Below are 19,548 nucleotides of genomic sequence, written 5' to 3' on the forward strand. Positions count from 1 at the left end.
TGAATATATCTGTGTGTGTGTGTATGAGTACATCTGTGTGGGGGGATGTATCTGTGTGTGTGTATGGGTGCATCTGCATGGGGGGGTTTATCTGTGTGTGTGTGTGTGTGTATGGGTGCATCTATGTGTGTGTGTGTGGATGTGTGTGGATGTGTGTGTGTCCATCTGTGTGCGCATGTGTGGGTGCATCGGCATCCTAGAGCACACATCCAGCTAGAGCACAGTCACGCGGTGCTCAGTTTCCAAGTCTCCAGCTCCTCGCGCCTCCTGTTTGATGTGGAGGGCTGGTGTGCAGTGCCCGCTGCCAGCCTGCCACCCTGACGCCTGCCTCCTGCAGCCCCACTCTCTTCTCATCTTACACACCCCTCGGCTGGCTAGGACTCAGACCGTTCAGAAGTCCATATTTCTGCAGCTCACTTCTCCTTGATATGGTAATTTTCAAAAAATAGAAATGAGAGCATACTGAATCCTTTGAATGTTAATCAGCACAGTTAAATCCTATTAATGAACTGAACATTCTCCACCATTAATAAAACTCAGAATATGCAACTGCTAATGCTCAGACACCTCATTCATTACTTTCAAGAGAGTTAATGGTTTGTCCACCAATTTCCCCAATCCTTGTATTTCAGTGTCTTGGAAAGCTTTAAGTCTATTCTAGAAGTCGAAGAAAAATAGCCGAGTCATAGGTATGCGCTGGTCCCTTCTCCAGAGGTTGGTAGAGACCTGAGCGAGCTCAGCACACCTCCATGCCAATGCTGGGATTCAGAATGCCTTCATTATTCCAAATTGCAGTTTTAAATAGAAAAAGATCATTTTCACTCTGGGGTGGAAGATGCCTCCAAAGCTGAAGGCACCCGGGGAAGTGTTGGGAGCCCCCTCCTCCATGTAGATGTGCCACTCAGAGTCATCTCTATCTCATCACGTGAATCCAAACTGGCTATTTCAGGAAAATCTCTTCTTTTTTTCTCAAAGGCTTATAGACCAAAGTTGTGAACATAAATACAAACAAAAAATGGAGACTTATTTCCTTTTAGCCCAGGCATGTAACACTCATGCAGATCATTTTGCAACCACCGCTCTTCAAGAGTAATAAATAACCTATTTCAAATTTTAGAGAAAATGTGTAAATGAAAAATGGAAAAAAAAAATCACTTTGCCAAAATTTTGATGCCCAAATATTTAGATATTAGAAATTTATCCTTCTGAAGAACACTTTCTGATGTAGTTCTTAAGGTATGGCTACAAACACTTTGTCCCAGGATTGAGTAAAAGAGCACTGCTGTTCTAAAAAGTCAAATAAGAAATGAAGAAAACGGTGTTTTGTCTTTACCACTAAATATGCTTCTGCCTGACATCCTTCCTGAGACTTAAATCACTACAATTAAAGAATGCATCCCACAGGCCACAAAGATTTCTGGAATTGAGAAAACATGCAGAGAATGCTTGTCGATTCTTAATAACCATTCTGTCTCTTTCCCTATGCTAAGGTAGGAAGCAGACCTGCCCCTTCTCTTACTCTATATTAATGTGAGCACAGAATGAAAATAAATGCGTGTGTCCCGTTCGACAACTAACCTGCTAAACTGCTTTGTAGGTGAATAAAGATCGCCACAGCTTTCGTGACAGGTGGTCAAATGAAACCTAACCACCCATTCGGTTAACTGTATATCTTCCATGTGAAGTGACCATTTCGTCCGGCTGAGTACACCAGGGACCACTCTGGCAGAGGAGAGCCATCCTGACCGAGAAAGGGGCTCTGTGCTACTTCAAGTTCAGTTCCACTTCTACAGCAAGCCTCAATGGACAAACCACGGGCCATCAGTAATATCATCATGAAAAAAATCGTTCCAGGCATCTGAGGCAAGCTGGTGCAGAATTCACTGGCTGTGCCTTATAATACAGAAACCGCTAACGGCCTGAACTGTGGCAGAAGCCCCCAGCATAACTGCTGACCTGAGTGACCACTAGCACTGACTCATGGGCAAAACGCCCCACTCTCCATGAGCGATCCCACACACGTGTGGGCGTCATCTCTGCTTTCAAGACTGGGAATATGGAGTTTTACTTAGATGCAGTGGAAGGCCATGAGCAGAAGTCTGAGTTCTGTGTTTCATGAGCATCCATGACTAAGAAACAGGCCTGACCTCACGGGACTTCAGACTTGGAAAACAGAGGCGACCTCTACCTCAACATCTGATCACAGACGGAGGCTCCAGGGGGACTTCCCTGTTCTTCCCGGTCCCATTTTATCCTCTGCTGACCTGCCACCATTGCCTGGAAATTAAAATTTCATTTGGATTTAGCACAAAGTAAATTCCCTTAATATTTGTTATTAGTGTGCAAACTTCACAAAATCCAGCATCTTTCCTTCATTTCACTTCCACTGCTATCTCCCCAACACTCGTCCCCGCAGGCAAAATCCTGGGGAGTCCCAGTGGGTGCCACGCTCAGCAGGGAGCACACAGAGCCTCCTTGGGAGCCAGGAAGAGTGGGCAGCAGAGGGTGCACTGCAGGCCCCTCACAGCAGGGGCCAGGGATGCCCTCTCACTCAGGACCTTCACCTTCACCCTCCTCCTGACCCCTGGAAGGTGTCCCTGTGGTTCACAGGTAAGAACGGGGAGGGTCATCTTGTTGAGGTCTTCTTTGACCCTAGCACCACGCACTCAGTTCTTAGCCCACGCGGCCTCTGGTGCTGGTGGACACGGGGCCTTCGTGGAGGCTCTCGGAAGGACGATGGATGAAACAGAGACAGCAGAACAGAACAGGGCGGGCTGTGTTTGCTGGTTTGGGTTTTTTACAAACACAATTCTTAAATGCCTATCTGTGAGTCGATGCTAGTGGAATTGCAAGGCTGACTAGAGGAAATACGTCTCCTGCACAGGTTTAGATTATGTCCTAAAGTAATGGGGAGACCACGAGCTTCGGCCTCTAGGTTTTTATTTATTTACTTAACAGAAGCAACCCAGGGCCTCAGGCGTGCTGGGCAAGTGCCCCACACTGAGCTGGACCCCTGCCCTATTTTCTTAATCAACATCTGCAGACTGTGTCCACAGCACGAGCAGGTCTTGCCCGGGGGCCTCCGATGAAGCTACCTAGAGGAGATGCAGAGCAGCCAGCACCTGGAGGCCACCCCCAGGGCTGTCTGACCTCTGTCACGAGAGTTTAGCTTTGATTCATCTTAAAGGCTGATCTCACTTTCACAAGATGATTTTGTTAATTTTATCTCTAAATAGGGAATTACAAAGTCATTATGCTTTGGGGAAATTTCATATCTGTTCCAATGATGTATGTATTTTAAAAATTTCCTTCTCTGCCCCTCGCCCTCCATTTCCCTGGACCTCTTTAAATACTATCCATCTGTCTAATCAGCTAACCCAGAAACACCTAGAAAAATGTAGAAACACCTAGAAAATGCTAATTTGTACTTCTTGTGTGGAGCAGGGTTAGGTCTAAAATATGCAAAAACAAGTTAAAAGTATCAAAATACCTGAGTAAAAGAAAAAAAAAAATCCCCTCTCTGGCAATCCCTGGGGACGGCTGATGTGTGGGTTAGATGGAGCCGTCAAGGACTGTCAGGAGCCGGCTGCTGGCCCTCGGCTGAGCTTCCTCCCTGGCGGAGGACAGACAGCACTGCAGCGTGAAGCCGTTTAGGTGAGGCTCCGCGAGGCAGAGCGCGGCCTTCTGCAAGAGAGCCCGTCCAGACCTACCATTGCAGGAGGGCAGCACGCGGTCCCAGGAGGGCTTTCCGTCGGCCCCGATCACACACGTGATGGACGAGGGGTCCACAATCTTGTACCCAGAGTCGCACTGGTAGGTGACGGTGGAGCCCAGTTTGAAGTCCGTTCCTATTCTCGTTCCATTCATTATGTTCCCAGGGTCAAAACAAGCTTCCCGGGGCTTCTCTGCAGAGGAAGCAAAAGCACAGTCCATGAGAGAGCTGTCCCCATTCTTCCACGTCCTTTGGTTCGTCATTTGCTTATTTCGTTTAGGGGTCACACAATGCCCTGCCTAAAAATTTTTCAGAAATATTTATCAGTTGCCTAATGACTAACTTGACCCACTCATAGTAAAAAGTAGGAAAATTCCTTTTTAGTAAACTATATTCTTGTTTTATTTTTTTTTATTTTAGTTGTCGTTGGACACAATACCTTTATTACACTTATTTATTTTTATGTGGTGCTGAGAATCAAACCCAGAGTCTCGCACGCATGAGGTGAGCACTCTACTGCTGAGCCACAACCCCAGCCCCAAAACTATTTTCTTTTTTAAAACCACATTTTACTACAGAATTAATATTAAATTACTTTCATCTAGGTAAAAAGATACAGTTTTGTCTTTTTTATACATTTACCTTTTTTGGCTGTGGATTTTTGTACTGAACCACATAAACTGATTCAGGAAAAATTGAGGTTCGTTTTCTGACCTTCGAACAGCTCACACCCACACGTAATCACCCCACACGTGTAGGAGGAGATGGGAAAACTGGTTTCCCAAAAGGAAAATGGCATCATTCACAGAGTCAAGAGCACTTTCTGCCCATGATGATGGAGATGCTGAACCCAAGCCCGGAAGGATGTCTGGATTCCTCTGTTGTTCTCTGCATTGTTAGTCCTAACAGGCAACTGTCTGTCATAGCAGGAAAAACACATTTCCTGACTGGTAAGGGTCAAACGTGGTGTCTGGCCTGCCATCACCCCCCACGGCTTCATATTAACTGTGGAAACTGCTGAGCCTTCTCGAGGTCCGTGATCACCTGTCGACTGGGTGGTTAAACGCCCAGTGGTCGTCTTCACCACACCTCGGCGAGGTGAGGGCTGCGGGGATCTGAAGTTCGCAAAGTCAGGTTAACTTCCACAAAGCACCCTGCAGAGACCTGTCCAGCTTGGAGCCTCTTAGTGAGACATTTGGTTCTGACTGCACTGAGCAGTGGCACCACCAGGGAAGGACAAGGGGACATGGAGTGTGGGAAAGGGCACCCGGGGCATGCGTGCCATCAACGCCGGAGACAGGCTAAGGCGGAAATGCCGTGAGACCCTCTTACAGGGACGCTCAATAGGCACCGACAACGCAGCCAATCATGGGCATTGCCAAATGTCCACCCCAGACAGCTCTTTCTTCTCAGTTCTTGGCTCTGCAGGCCACTTCAGTTATCTTCTAGTTGTCACAAGATTTTAAACTATCTATTTCAACAGACCATCCAAGATGTCACTAAATCCACATATATGTGTCCTATGTGATTTCAGCATTTGAACAGCTTCTGTTGGCGTACAAAGGCACGTTCTTCATGCCCTTGTCAAGTTCCCAGTGAGTCTAGCAGCCCAGGGAGTGCAGCCTGACTGGCCTTTCAGTGCCAAGACAGAAGTCACACTTCACTTTCTAGCTTCAAGTCATGAAAATCTCTGGGGCAGAGACAGAGAGGATGTGTGCGGGAGTAATGAGATTATTATCAGGCTAGGCTCGAGGGTAGCTTCAAAGTAGACAGAATAAGTGTTTTGGCTCTTTTCCTTTTGGATTGTCAATCTTACTCTCTGTAAAAATCCATGAACAGCAATCCCTTTATTCATTATAGAAAATCAAACAAATGTAATCATCTCTGGGAAATGTAAAGGAAGAGTGAAAGTCTTTTTTTTTTTTTTAACCAGGATCAATATTGATTTGCTTCTGTTATTTCTTCTTATTGATGATCTATCACTCTCCACCATTTCCGGCAATTCCACATGTGGGTCTTGGACCAAGTCCACACTGCAACCTGTCTCAGGTGTGCACAGAGCAGTTAGGCTGCCCAGCACATCTCCTAGGAGTGGACAGTGTGCAGTGGAGGAGAACAGAAAACAACATTCCCACACCTTGGAAAGCCCTGCAGGAAGCCAAAGAGGGCTGCCTCGCTGGGTTCATTCAGTATCCGTGGTTGTATTTTAACAGTCTATAGCTCAACATCGGCCAAATAGAGATTTCACTGCGATGGTTCACTCAATCTCTTATTTTCATCTTTTAAACATGCTAAATATTCCATCTATCGCGGTGATTTCTGACATGTAACAACGTGAGGCTTATTTGCATATTTGGGTCCATGATGCAGACACAGTGGTGAAGCTTCTCCGCGGGCTTCACTGTCAGGGCTCTGGCTGTGGAAATGCACAGCGCTCCTCTGTGAGCAAACGCCCTCCCCGGGTGGGCAGCGGGGCAGGCACTCTGTTTTCCACACTTGGAACGTTCTGCAGTTTTCCCCAGGAACTAGTAAGATAACTAACACATGTGTAATACCTAGCTGCTGTGGCAGTGCCCTGCATGAGGAGGCTCTGTGCTAGAGTCTTATTAACCTCCACCTTGATCTCAGGCACTCAGCTCCTGGGAATAAAGGAACTCTCTGGTTAGACAACCACAATGTGTCACCAAGCTCCCCTGAGCCTGAACCTGTTCATGTAACAGTAACTTCTTGAGAACACTGCACATTGCAACTGTGCTATGTAACTGAGGAATAAGCTGCCTAATGTTGCTAACTCTGTAACCTGCCTGGTGACACCATGAACCATAATGCACTACTAATGCCAGTGACCTAAGGTGACCTGCTGATATAAATAAGACTGGTAGCTTGGACCAGGGGCTTGCTGCCTTTCTGCTATTCTGCCACTTTGCCTCTGCACCTGTCTCCTGTCTCCATTTGACTTTTTTACACCTGTTTTGCTGTTAGTCTCCTGCCAAGCACGTGGGGACCAGGGCTCTCTGAACAACGCTTCCTTGAAAACCTATTTGTACATTTCAATGGCGGCTGACATGTTCATGACTCTTAGTAGCAGCCTTAAATGCCATGAAAAACACAGAACCTTTAAGAAATTAAGGGAGGAAAAAATAGAACTCTACACAGGTAAAAGCCATTCCCATCTCTGTTGTTTGATCGGTTACCAACAAAAGGTGCTGAGCATCTAGTGATTACAAGCATTAATCTTGATTACATTTTTTCTCCTTTAAAAGAGTGAAAGTGTTCAGTGCCTGTCCATCAGTATGTATCCACAGCCTTTTCATCCATTTGATCATATTTTGCTGTAAATCTCTTGTAGCTTGGCTGGCTGTTTGGTGAAGCTTCACTTACACAGCTTGCCACTTTGTGCCTGTGATTTTGAGATCTGATGGTGGCTTTTTTACAAATGAGTGGCATCTCATCTTTTGGTTCCTTTTACCCAGCTGTCAGTTCAGGACGCTCGGAGATAACTCACTGGCCCTCTCTGCTTACCACATGCCACGTTTCCTAATTGGATGACTTCATAACATGAGTGTCCTGCTGCTGTCCTTGTCTGCTCTGCTCAGGAACACTTGTGCGTCTTCCTGTTCTGGGGGCCAAGTGGATGGAGCGTGCCAGGTCCCACTAGTGTCCCTGAGTGCCGCTGCCCTGTGCCCTGGGTCCCGCCTGCCTTCGGATGGCAGTAACGCTCTTGGCTGGTGAGGTACGGTGGCATTGCTTTCCTGGGATTCTTTTGTTTTTCTTGGACTCTATAGAAGAACTTTTTAAATACTAAGAGCTACAGGCCTCCCTCAGGTGGCTGAGCTGCTTACCCAATCCCTCAGAAGGTTGCGTGTATGTTGCTCATGGGCCATTTCCCCATTCAGCCCTCGACGGGCTTCCCCAGGAACGCTGGGAGAAGAGCAGGCGTCTGAGCAGGCAGCGAGCAACATGCTTTCTGCATTTGGATGCAGGTTTGTCTTGCTCCTTGGTTTTGCTTTGTTTTGGGCTTCAGTAGAACAGACACACCTGGTGAGGTGCGTTTTAGAGAATTCCTGTTAACACGAGAACTTTCTGACGGTGTGGTAAATGAGTGGTGTCACAGTAGTTCATAAAAGTGACAGTTTCTATCTGAAAGGCACAAGCCCTCCTCTGATTGCTAAATCCTGTAATTTTTTATTGTACATTTTAATGAAGACTTATAAGATTTTTATGTTTTGGGGAAAAGAGATTAATTTTCTATTTAAAATCAAGAAAAAAATGAACCCATTAAAGAAGTAACAGAATTGAAATGTATCCTGTTTTCCTTTATAATTCCACCTATGAATGGAATTCAAGAAGTTTTAATAAATATTTCTATTAAATTTTTGATAAAGCAGTATGATAAACTAATATTTTAGCAAATTGTCTTCTCTAATTCTTGGCATCATACCTCACATTTTCTTTGTTTACATGAGAAATAGATTGGAAAAAATAATATTTTTTTCGTGGGTTCAAAGGTAAAATGCTCAGTGCAGGTGGATGTCAATGGCAGGGCATGGTGGACCGAAAGTGGGCCACTGACCCCACAGCCAGAGCACAGTACCCTGCCCAGGGCCAGAGCTCCTCACAAAACCAGAAGGCCCCCGGGCAAGACCAGGCAGGCAGCGGCTGGTCACAGTGAAAGAAGCTGAGATGAAACTGTGGTAATACGATGTAGTAAAATTGAGTCATCCTTAAGAAACACATCAGAAGATATCTGCTGATGAAATCATCAACTCATCAAATTACTGAAGATGTAAACCATCCTTTATTTTTAAACAGCTGTGAACTTGGAAAATATTTTCCCATCTTGGTTTCTCTCAGCCCAGGCAGAAACGTGTCTCTGGAGTTTTGTCTCCACTAGAGAGAGGACAGAGGAGGGACCTGGTGACAGCACAGGCTGGACAGACATGAAGAGCTCGTGGGGGAAGGGCACAACTAAACCAAGTCGGTCACAGGCCAGCGCCCCGCCAGTTCAGCCCACCTCGTACCTTTGAACTCAATGGCAAACCCGGACAGGCCCACAGAAGCGTCGCTCCGAAATGCCAGGAAAAGGCTGTTCCCACTGCTCTCGATCCTGTCCGGGGCTTGAGAGCCCTGGAAGCTTCCGATGAGAGGACTGTTGGAGTCCTCGCCTTCGTAGACATGCAGGAAGTCGTAGCTGGGCTCCATGTTGAAACTGAAAGGACAGAACCCGGTTACCCCGGTCCCCAGACAAGGACACCTTGTCTTCCAGGAGAGGACCAGGCAACTTTGTTTGCTTTTGTATAATGATTTTAATAATTAGGGAAATCAAAAAGTGACATGTAATAATGAGCAAAGCTGTTAAAATGGCATTTCCAATGGTAGTGAATACTTTTGGTATTTTGCACAATTTTGAAGATGGCTAAGAGAGATGCATCATAGTAACCATGGTGTGACACCCTTGCCCAGGTCCTGAATTGGCTCATGAGATGCGATTTGAAAGAAGTAGGCTCAGAAGGAGTGAATTCCTACTAATATTTGGGTTTTATGTGAATATATCTTTGGCCTTACTATATATTTTTACAGTTTTGAAACTGCTTTTTGTTTAATTTTAAAAAATGTGATTGTCTCTCTTTCCTTAGACAAATGGGCCGATCTTGACAGTCCCACCAGGGCAGAGCATGAACATTCAGGTATGGAGTGTCAACGCCCGACTAGTCCAGCTCCGGCTCTCCCTCCCTTCCTGCCTCCCAGACCCTGCTCTTGGTTTTGACTCTCCCCTTCTCCAAAGCCGACATACAGCCAGTCCCCACAGACTGACATAGGGAATGAGCTTTCACTGAAGCGTCCAGGGCAGGCTGCTGAGGGGTGAGCCTGGCACAGGCTGGGAGCCTGGGCCATGGGCACTCTGGAATGGGAGTCTGAGGCTGGCCAGGTGTTACGAGCTGGTTGGACTCAATCAGCCAATCAGAAGGAGCCACTGGGGGCAGGTCATCACGCAGGCCAGCCTGCCCTTCTCCTCTCCTCTCACATCCAGGACTTAATTCAACCACTCTCCTGTCACAGGAATTTCTGGTATCTGAGACAGAGACGCCAGGGTTTCTCTGTGGTCACCTCACAGGGCTCTCTTTTGTCTGTAGAGTCAAGAAAAGAGCCAGGACAGGAAGTCCCTCCCACATCATGAGTTTCTTCCTGAAGCATAGAGGTCTGGGAACAGCAGGGCTCTGCCCCGCCCGCCCTGCATCTCACCACCCCTGCAGGTCTGGGCTGTGCTTCACTCCTGTCAGTGGGAGGCCCTGAACACAGTGTCTGGAGCAAGCTGTACCCGCTTTCTTAGTCTGTTTATTTGCAAGTTCAGTGAAGTCAGAAATGAAGGAGTAAACCATCAGAGTTACTAAATTTAGGAGGCTAATGGGAACTGTATAGACCAAGGAGAATTTTATTGGGATAATATTTTTTTTTCAGAGTATTTTGCAAGGATGTTATTAGAATCTGGCCATGTTCCATCCCCAATGTTTGGCAAAGCCAATTATTACTATAGATTATTTGCTGTGCACTGAAAATACAATCAGACACACAACTCAGAAAGCAAATTTCTTCTGGTATCTCATTTTAGACATGGTGTAGCTCATGCATAGAAGCCTAGAGTTGAAAATTCAATTAATCATGGTTCCCTTGAAGATCTTGTTTCTACCTGTGACAGTGAACACACCTACAAGGCCTGTGAGTCCTTTCAAGTCTGAGAAAGCCGGGGGCAGCCTCCTGTTGGGCCCTTAAGCACCTCTGATCCTACCCAGGATCTGGCTTTCACCTCCCTACCCCACAGGTACAGCCATTAGGGTCCACCCCAGCCCACACAAACGTTCAGATGGGAGAAGTTGCAGGATCAGGTAACGATCTCTAGGAAGAGTTGGAAGAGATGTCGGGGCCTTCTGCAGAAGACTTGCTACAGAGACCCCTGCAACACTGAAAAACTTGGCTGATACAACTGCCTCATGAGCCCTCCCATGAGGTGCACTTTGGGAACTTGGACAATGGGTCAGCAATGGAAGATGGGAGATTCCTGAAGGAGGCTCCCTCTCTCCCAGCTGGCCTTGGATTCTACTGTACTCTTAATCTCCTGGCACTGGAACTGGTTTCAATGAGGGCATTACTAGAATTCAGCCTTTTAAAACACATATACCCAATGACATAGCCATAAACGGTCACTGGTTTTGTGTGTTTAGTTGAGTGTCATAAACGTATTCTTCATTTGGAAAATTTGTAGTAGTTTTAGAAAATTCCAGAAATGATGGCTTATCCACTGCTTGAGATTCAGAATCACAGATCCTTCATATTACACTGACTTGGATCTCATCAGGAGAAAGTGGAGGAGGGAAATCACAGAGAGGCCTGAATGTCAATGCACAGAGCCTAAAAAGAAAGCTTGCTCCCAGGCAGATGGAGACATAGGATTAGACCACTGGGCCCTGGACCTCTGAGCGGCCAGCGGGACAGTCCACTGCAGAGGTTACCTTGAAAAGCATCACATTCATCCAATTCAAAGACCAAAGTGGAACACTGGAGGAGATCTTGGGAGTCAATAAAATTGAACTGTGGTGTACTGTGTATATAAGATAGCATATTGTAGAACCTATAAAATATTAATAGTGCTTGAACTTTTGTCATCTAGTACAGCAGGAAGGACCTATTTTTCAAACCAATACCTAACAATTCAAACTCCCAGCAACTAAGGTCTGGGGAGCTTCCCTTTTCAAAGCTCGTCCACTCCTAACCCTCTGCATGACAGCAATGTGCTGCCTTTGGGATCATCAGCCACGGAAAGTGTACACTAGAGAAGCAGGAGGCTCTGGCTAGAATTATCCCAAAGCACCTGCCATAGTCGACTCTTTCTGAATGTCCTGTGAGTGCAGGCCTCAGGGTGGAATGGTCACGCAGCCGATGAGCTGCGCTTAGAGGTGTGCCTGGCCCACGGAGTGCCACCCAGCAGAGCAAGCCTTTGCAGCCCGTCACCCTGCGGCCCAACCAAGCACGTGCAGACAAAACCAAGGCAGCCCAGGTGCAGAGGTGGACACTCTGAAGGCTCAGGGAGGTAACTCAGGTGTGGTGTTTGAAAACCCACTGAGCAGAGGCGCTCTGCTGAGCCGTACCTTTTGAATATCAAGGCGATGACGAAGTCCGGGTTCACCTTCACTCGCCAGTCACACTCCTTCCCGGGAGGGTATGGCTGAGGGTAGTTAGGGGACAGGATGACTCCTGCAGGGCCCGTCAGGTTGCCGCCACACGCCGCTGGCAGAACAGAAGTCACAGAGGGCGAGTTAGGGTCAGAAGAGAGGTGGCAGAGTGCAGGGGACCGCTCAGGCCCTCTGACAAAGCCTCACAGGCTCACTCCCAGCAGACACGGTGCGTTCCCACCCACCCCTGACATTTCAGAGCCAGAGGTATGTTTTTCATGTTAATAAATTTTACATAATGCCCCATCTCATTTTTAGGGAGAATTTTAGAACTTCTGGCAATTACAAGTTTCTTCCTATAATTTTGGATTGGACCAACTCCTTGATCCCCCTGTCACCAACATCTATGTGCACAACCCTTAGGGACACACACACACAATGTCACCTAGGACACACAATGAACAGGAGCAGAACACTGACTCTTAAAAATATTTTATCATAGTGCTTAGAATATCCTATTAAAAGGAACACTTCGTGGATAATGATAGATTGAGCTCCTTTGTCAGTCTTCAGTTGTGAGGTGTTCACCTTCATGTTAGTAAAGCACTCATGACATAAACTCACTGTGGTTAGAAGGAGGGCCACTTTATATTGTTGAATCTGAAATGTTTAGGATTATTTCATGCACTGGAAGACACTGTTACATGACAATGCTAAAACACCTCAGTTTGTTTGCTAGTACACAGTGTGGACACCTCTGTGAGCACGGGTTAGGGGTTTTCCTGTTAAACACAGTGACTTCTCACCAAGTTGTTCTAGGACTCCACTCCAGCTAGACCACAGCATCCCAGAACCACAGGGCTTTTTAATAAGTTTAGGAAAAAAAATTAACTAGAAAAGAAAATGCCCTCTGGTGATTGTTTTCAGAAAAAAAGAAAGGAAAGAAGACTTTGTGGGTCTTCAATTACTTAATATTCCTGAAGACAGTGTTTCAAGAGAAGAAACCCAACTAAACCCAGTATGTTTTGTTGCAAACTCAATCTAATCAAAACAAACTGGTTCACAGGGTGCAGGCTGCCAGGAGAGGCCATGTCTCTGCCCCAGACGAGTGAAAACACACAAGAGTCTCATGCTGAAAGCAAAACCTTCAACTTCAGAAGAGCCATGCAGGACTCTGTCATCTAAAAGCACTTTAAGTGGGTCACTAGGTACATAAGGAAATTGTGAAATCGGTCCACCATGTCTGTTAACTCTCTGCTACATGCTCTCTAGGTGTGTGTCTGCAGGTCCAGCTTCCGACATCATAGGAGAGCGGTCAATTGCCTGCATCCTTGCTATGGATGGTCAAGACAGGAAGTATGGTGTGAGCTTTTGGCTGAGGGACACGCTATTTAGTTGCTGCTCAAAATTAGGTAATGAAGACATGAATCAAGAAAAAAACTATAGTTGGGAAGATAGTCAAACTCCACGATTTCATTTTTAAGTCAATGTGAAATGATATATTTCCTGGAAGAGATTAACTCATAGAGGTATTGCTTTTTAATATTTTCTTCCTTGAGCTTAAAAACCTGTAAACGGAAGGAAAAATTACTTTCCTAATTTAAAAACAGGTCAAAGACTTTTAAACGATGGTTTCATTGATAGGTCATTACTCCACTTGAAAAAAACCAAAGGATCTTGTAAGGCTCCTGAGCCTGGGCCTGAGCTGGAACAGGGCTGGGCTCACAGGAGTCCAAGGAAGTCCCTGGCCACAAGCCAGGGACTGAGGGTCTAAGCAGAGCTCTCACATCTCCTGGGCCCACAGAGCACCATGGCCAGCACTGTGCCCAGCTCCACGGGGACAGAGGGTCTGGGCTGCTGTGCACTGCACAACCACAGCTCCCTCGAGAGCACTGGAGCAGAGTGGCCTTCAGTGGTGCGCACAGCGCCTCACCATCCCGCCTCCCTCACGGGTCAGTCCGTTTCACATTCTCAAGCAGATTGTAGTGAAGCACCACTAAACAGTGACAGTTCATTAAGATAAGAAAGTCTACTCGAGTTTCTTTTTAGAAATTCAGATAGAATGCTCTAAATAGTATTTCATGTTAAAATATTTCATCGAATGAATAGACAGTCTATGCGTAATTGTATTTTATATAAGAACAGATATTTCCCTAAAATGGCATTTGTTATAGAGATCTAGGAAGGCTATAGTCTATAGAACCGTTTGTTACTCTTTTAGTAAGGTGAAACAATGCAATTTTAATGGATATTAAAAATAAGTTTCTTTTTCATTCTCACAAAAGCAGTATGATTTCTAGTTTTCAGTATTCTATTGAAAATGAACTGACATTCTTAAAAAAAAAAAAAAAACATCTAAAAAGAGAAAGCCCTTCTTAGTGAGTAGGTTTTGCTTAAGGGCATGTATCTCCATTAGGAAAGGAAACAGTGAGGGCAGGTTACAAATTTTGAATCAACGGGAATTTTAAATTACAGTGGTTTGATTGACATATATTTAAACAAGAATTATTATGGACATGAAATGTTAGATAAAGTCAATTACTATATATTGAGTAAATCATTTTCTTTATTTTACATCGTAAAATAAAGGCTCACAATAAAATTTCAGCATGGCCTCAGAGAGCCCAAGGACATTTAAGAAACTCTTGAAAAGTATTTCTGAAGACATAATCCATGGTTAGAGCAATGCTGATGTCAGCATGCATGCATTTCCAAACATGAATTTCTTATTTTCTGCGGCCCAATACCTATGCATGTAGGAGGGTCTGGTTGCCAGAAGAAGCGGTTGTTGAGCTGCACACAGGTGATTTTATCTTGTCCTTGAAGCTGATACCCAGGGTCACACTGGTATGTGATGGTGTCTCCAGGCTCCCGGCTGTCCCCGTACCGGGTTCCATTCTGCGGCATCCCTGGGTCGTTGCAGGTGGATGCCACAGATGCTGCAAAGAACAGACAAGACCAGGTGAAGAGCCGAGGCTTGGCAGGTGCCCTGCAGGCACGGCCTCATGAGTGAAGCACACTCCGTGCACAGTCAGCCTGGTGATGGTGTCGCCTTGAACTAATCCTAGCAAAATCATACTGAAAGTACAGCCATTACGGAATGCGTCAAGGTGTCGCATTATGCCAAGAACACACACGTATATTCCTGCCTGATTTGCTCTTTCAAAATATTTTAATAAAAACCATGATTCAAATAAAGATCACCAATCCCAATGAACCTCAAGTAAAATAAAATAGGGAGAATTTTCTTAGAGTCTAAGCCTTCAAGGTGACCGATGACCCTCAACTCAATGGGAATCCTCTGCTCACTATGGGATGGGAGGGGGTCAGAGGGGATGAGTAGTCAGTTTACCCAGAATGCTGTGGGTCCCACAGATGCTTTTGGGGTTGTTATTGATAACCCCTTTCACTCTGAAGAGTTCCAACTTGGCCACCCCAATCCTAATGAAAGATCTGAAAATGATATCCATCCCTTTGGTGTCCAAAAAAAAAAAAAAAAAAGCATTAGAATTTCAAGTCCTTTGTGCAGAAGCCAGTGTCACAAAATAGGCTGGCAGAGAGTCTGGGGGACCACTGGAGCCTGGTGACCCGAGGCTCTGATGTTGCTGAGACACTTCCACTACCCCCAATCCCTGCTTCTGAAATCCCCCACACAGGCAATTCAAACCCAGCCCGAGTTCAGCAGTGAGGACGCAGCCAGCCCAGGTCAGACCCCAGCACAAACCCAAGGCCGATGCAGGGCCCTCTCCACTCCAGTCTCTGGGTGCCACGTGTTCATGCCATGCTGGATTAGGAGGGCACACCTGAAGATCCAGCCGTGCATACCTTTCCAAGTTTGCCTGTTCTTACCAGAACAGGTCTTGCTGGCCCTGCAGTGCTCATGAGACTACAGGGATGGTCTTCCTTCTCTTCCAGGCACACCAACCCCACATGTGTACCCACCCATCTCTCCACACACCTGGTGACTTAAAGCAATGAGTAGGCTTTGCTCTCAGTTTTGTAAATTCTGGAAATTTTATATACATATGCACACACACATATACATACACAATGCATATGTATATATTCATAGTATATACTTACATTTATATTCACATACACATATAAATAAAATCCACTGAGATATAGAGATAAAGAAGACCTGCTCTTTACTCTTGAGAAATGTTTAGCCAAATGTGAGACAGGAAAGTGGGGACCATGCAGATAAAGGATCAAAGATCCAACAGCAAGTGTCACGCTAAGGGCTTCAAGGATCTCTGGTTGGTCAGAGCTGCTTCAAATCCCAGCACCCCTCATTAGGTCTTAATTAGCACTTAATGATCACTTAGGCTCTCTGATCTTTGCCTAAGCACTCAGTAAAGGAGAGACTAATATCTAGGTAATTAGCTCAGCCAAGGAGAGGAAGTGCAGAGCGTGCTAACTGGGCCCCTCCTCCTCTCCAACTAATTGAGGGCAGAGGCTGTCTTAACGACTCCACCTTTTCCTCTAATTGGTTGGTTCTGTACTTTCACACGTCTGCATACGTGTGCCTACAACACAGCAAGAAGGAAGCGTTCTCGTGTCGCCCACTGCAGAGCTGGAACACCGTCCTCACACCAGTGTGACCCACGCACCCCTTCCCAGCTCACCCTGCCCCTCCAGGCAGCCACCACCCTGAGCCCCAGCTTGCCATCCGCTGGCTTTTCCAGGGAGCTGCCCTCAACGTGTGCAGCTTTGTGTGGGTGCCGCTGCGTCTGCCCTGGGGAGCCGTCCACGTTCCGCTGGGGCGTCCTCTCCTTCCTGCTGGAGTGTTCCTGGGAGCCCCCGCAGAGGTGCCATGCTCTGGTTCATCTGTGGTCATTGCTGGGCAGTGCCCACTGTGCGAGTGCACCTCAGGTTCCCCCTCTTGGTTGCCTTGGGCCGTTTTCTTTGGCCTTCCAGGGACTGCTGCTGTGGAGACCCCCACCATGTGCCCTTGTGTGCCCTTGTGCCACGTGACCTCTGCTGCTGCCTCCGGATTCTCACTTCCCAGGAGCCTGGTGGTGGGTCCCTGTTGGGCCTGGCCTGGACTCTTGTCCTGGGAGGGCAGTTAGCCTCAGGCTCACCACCAGCTCCATCCATCTCCCTTCACCCCCTTCTCTCTTACCTCTTTGCCTGTTTTGTGCTGATCAGTTTTTATGTTCTCCAGTCTTCATTTTAACATTGCCTTAGAAACGTCAACGTGTGCTGAGTTACAGTATCCCTGCTTTCCCGTCCCCATTCCTAGGACCCTTCGGTTTTTATCATTTCCCCTTACTGACGTGCTGCTGCTGTCAAGTTCTTTAGCCTGTTATGAAACCTTAGATATGGCCATTGTCTGCTTGGGTCTATAAATTGTTAGAGTCTGTAAACAAGTCTGGATGGCACCTGGCATTTTGCCAGAAAAATGTTAGGGTCTGTAAACGAGTTTGGATGACGCCTGGCAAAATGCCAGAGGGAGTGGTTTGTGAAGTCATGCCAGCGAGCCATTAAGTGTGGAGATTCCTTATTGGTTGACTGCTGTATCTAGTTTATGCTAATTAGATAAGCTGTGTGGAATGTATAAATACCCCTCCTGTCCTACAATAAATGGCTCCCACTCCTGCTGTATCAATCTACACAAGTTGCTCGTCACCCCCGCCCACCTCTGGTTACTTTGCTGCAGCCGGACTGCGGCAATAAATGCCATGGATTAAAAGCAGCATGATCATTATCAACATTTACGTTTCTGTGTACATTTACCGACTTGCTCACTGTGTCTTCCTTTCGCTCACCCTAGACTTTCATCTGGCTGGATTTTCCTTCCTCCTAAACACCCTTTCTTCCTTACATCTTATAGGGACGTGGCACTGGGATTATTTTCGTCTCTGTTTGGCTATCCTCTGGCCCAGGCTTCTCCTGGGTGGTCATTCTCGCTGACCTCTTGCCGTCTCATTCTGTAACCTCAACCCTCATGCTCACTAAGGTGGTTGGTCGGCACTTTTAGAACTGGCACTACTGCTCCTGTGTCTGTGTTGAAGGTTCGTTTGTCCAAAAGGGGTTGATTTCATGAGGTGCCTGAAACAATGGGAACCTTTGGGGACCACACAGACGGTCAGAATCCCCATACACTAATGAGCTGCTGTGGTCATGAACAGCCACCTCTGCGTCTACCCCATGTCCCCCTCCGCCCCTCTGCCTGGCTTCCCTGTGCTGAGCCCACTTTGGCGTTGGAGGTGTGCACTAGGCGTCCTTTGGATTCCCAGAGGAGAAAGCCCTGTCACTGTTTCACGACCTGGAACCATAGGGCTCTCCAGGGAAGCTCCAGTTCACGAGGGTCCCCAGGTGCCCCAGGACAAGGCCACTGCCGAGGTGCAGCCTCTGCGTCTCACGTCTTCAGGGCTCTGTGGGGAACCCAGTCTCTGCAGGCTCAGCACTGCTCTCCACAGAGCTCAAGGGGTGTCTCCCACTGCGGTCAAGGTCCCATTCCCTGTAAGGCTGGCAGTGAGGTCAGGGTGATTCTCTCTGAGCTACAGGGCACAGGGGCTGACCCTCATTCTTCTTATCACCTCACTGTTTGCATCAGCAATCGTGTTCTGAGAAAAGGAACTTCACATGGAAACAATTTCTGTGGAGATCAAGAGAAGGACAGTGCTGGAGTTTCTGAGTAGGTTCTGTGACAGGAGGAGTGCAGGTAAGGCTGTGTCAAGCTGGCCTGGAGAAACCTGCTGTCATTCCACTCTTCTCCCAGCATGGCGGAGGCTGAAAGAGGACGGAAACCCACACAACAGTCCAGGAAGAGACTGGGACAGCAGCGGGACTCAGGGCAGACGTGGAGACAGTGGTAACAGAGCATGTGAGTGAAGAGCTAAGTGCTCCTTAGCTCATGGTGTATAACAAATGGAAACACTGAGCCCACGTCTTAGCTGAAGCTTATGCCAGTTACGCAGAAAGGCAGGTTGTGAAGACGGCTGTAGATGCTCTTAGAGAAGGTGCTTGCATGTGCTTATGTACCTTCAAGGATTGCTTGAAATCACCAGCAAATCCACCATTCAGGTTTACTCAAATTGAAATGAAATCCAAAATCTTCACACTGTCCTCTTAGAACTACGAATAAAAATATAAAATATCCTAGGGTCATCCAGATTGGATTAGAAAAGCAACAAGAAGACTTGAGAGAAGAAAAAATTAAACACCGCCTTGGGAAATACACAGGGTTGGGTCTTTGAAATGCACTTCACCGCACTTCCCTCCAGTTTGCATTGCGGAGGATGTTCCTGTGAAGGCAGACCCTCATCCACACCAACTGGGGGCTCAGCTGAAGGCGCTCGGCTTGGCAGAAGGGCTTTTCCACCCTCAGGGTCATGCTGACGTCCTCGATGAAGCAGGTTCCCAGTTCTGCTTGGTGGCTGTATTCTCCTATGTGACACCACGTACCTTCCACTCAGCTCGCGCTTTGAGACCTTTGTGGGGTGCTGGTGACTGAGTCTTCCCAGTTCCTGGTGTAGAAAGGGAATCAGTACCTCCTAGAGCTCAGTCTTACCTATGCCTCTGGAAGAGGGCAGGGTGCTGTGCTCCGCGGTTCCCGTGAGTTCCCGGGGATGCTCCAGGTCACCCAGGCTCTTCTGCAGACCTTTTGCATTCAGGGGACATCTCCCTACCTCCAGCCGAGGCCTCTGGAGCCTGTGTTTT

General features: G+C 47.0%; 1 protein-coding gene across 1 annotated transcript in view; it reads right to left on the reverse strand.

The window, feature by feature from the left end:
- Csmd1 (CUB and Sushi multiple domains 1) overlaps positions 1-19,548 on the reverse strand; it is a 1,328,246-nt gene that overhangs the window by 199,796 nt on the left and 1,108,902 nt on the right. Inside the window, exons 27-30 of the mRNA XM_077109222.1 lie at positions 14,628-14,819; positions 11,857-11,995; positions 8,734-8,921; positions 3,711-3,905 (exon numbers count right to left, since the gene is read on the reverse strand). Coding sequence (XP_076965337.1) covers positions 3,711-3,905; positions 8,734-8,921; positions 11,857-11,995; positions 14,628-14,819 — 714 coding nt within the window. The remainder of the gene's footprint in view (positions 1-3,710; positions 3,906-8,733; positions 8,922-11,856; positions 11,996-14,627; positions 14,820-19,548) is intronic.

This window comes from Callospermophilus lateralis, chromosome 4 (genome assembly GCF_048772815.1).
Source record: "Callospermophilus lateralis isolate mCalLat2 chromosome 4, mCalLat2.hap1, whole genome shotgun sequence".
NCBI lineage: Eukaryota > Metazoa > Chordata > Mammalia > Rodentia > Sciuridae > Callospermophilus > Callospermophilus lateralis.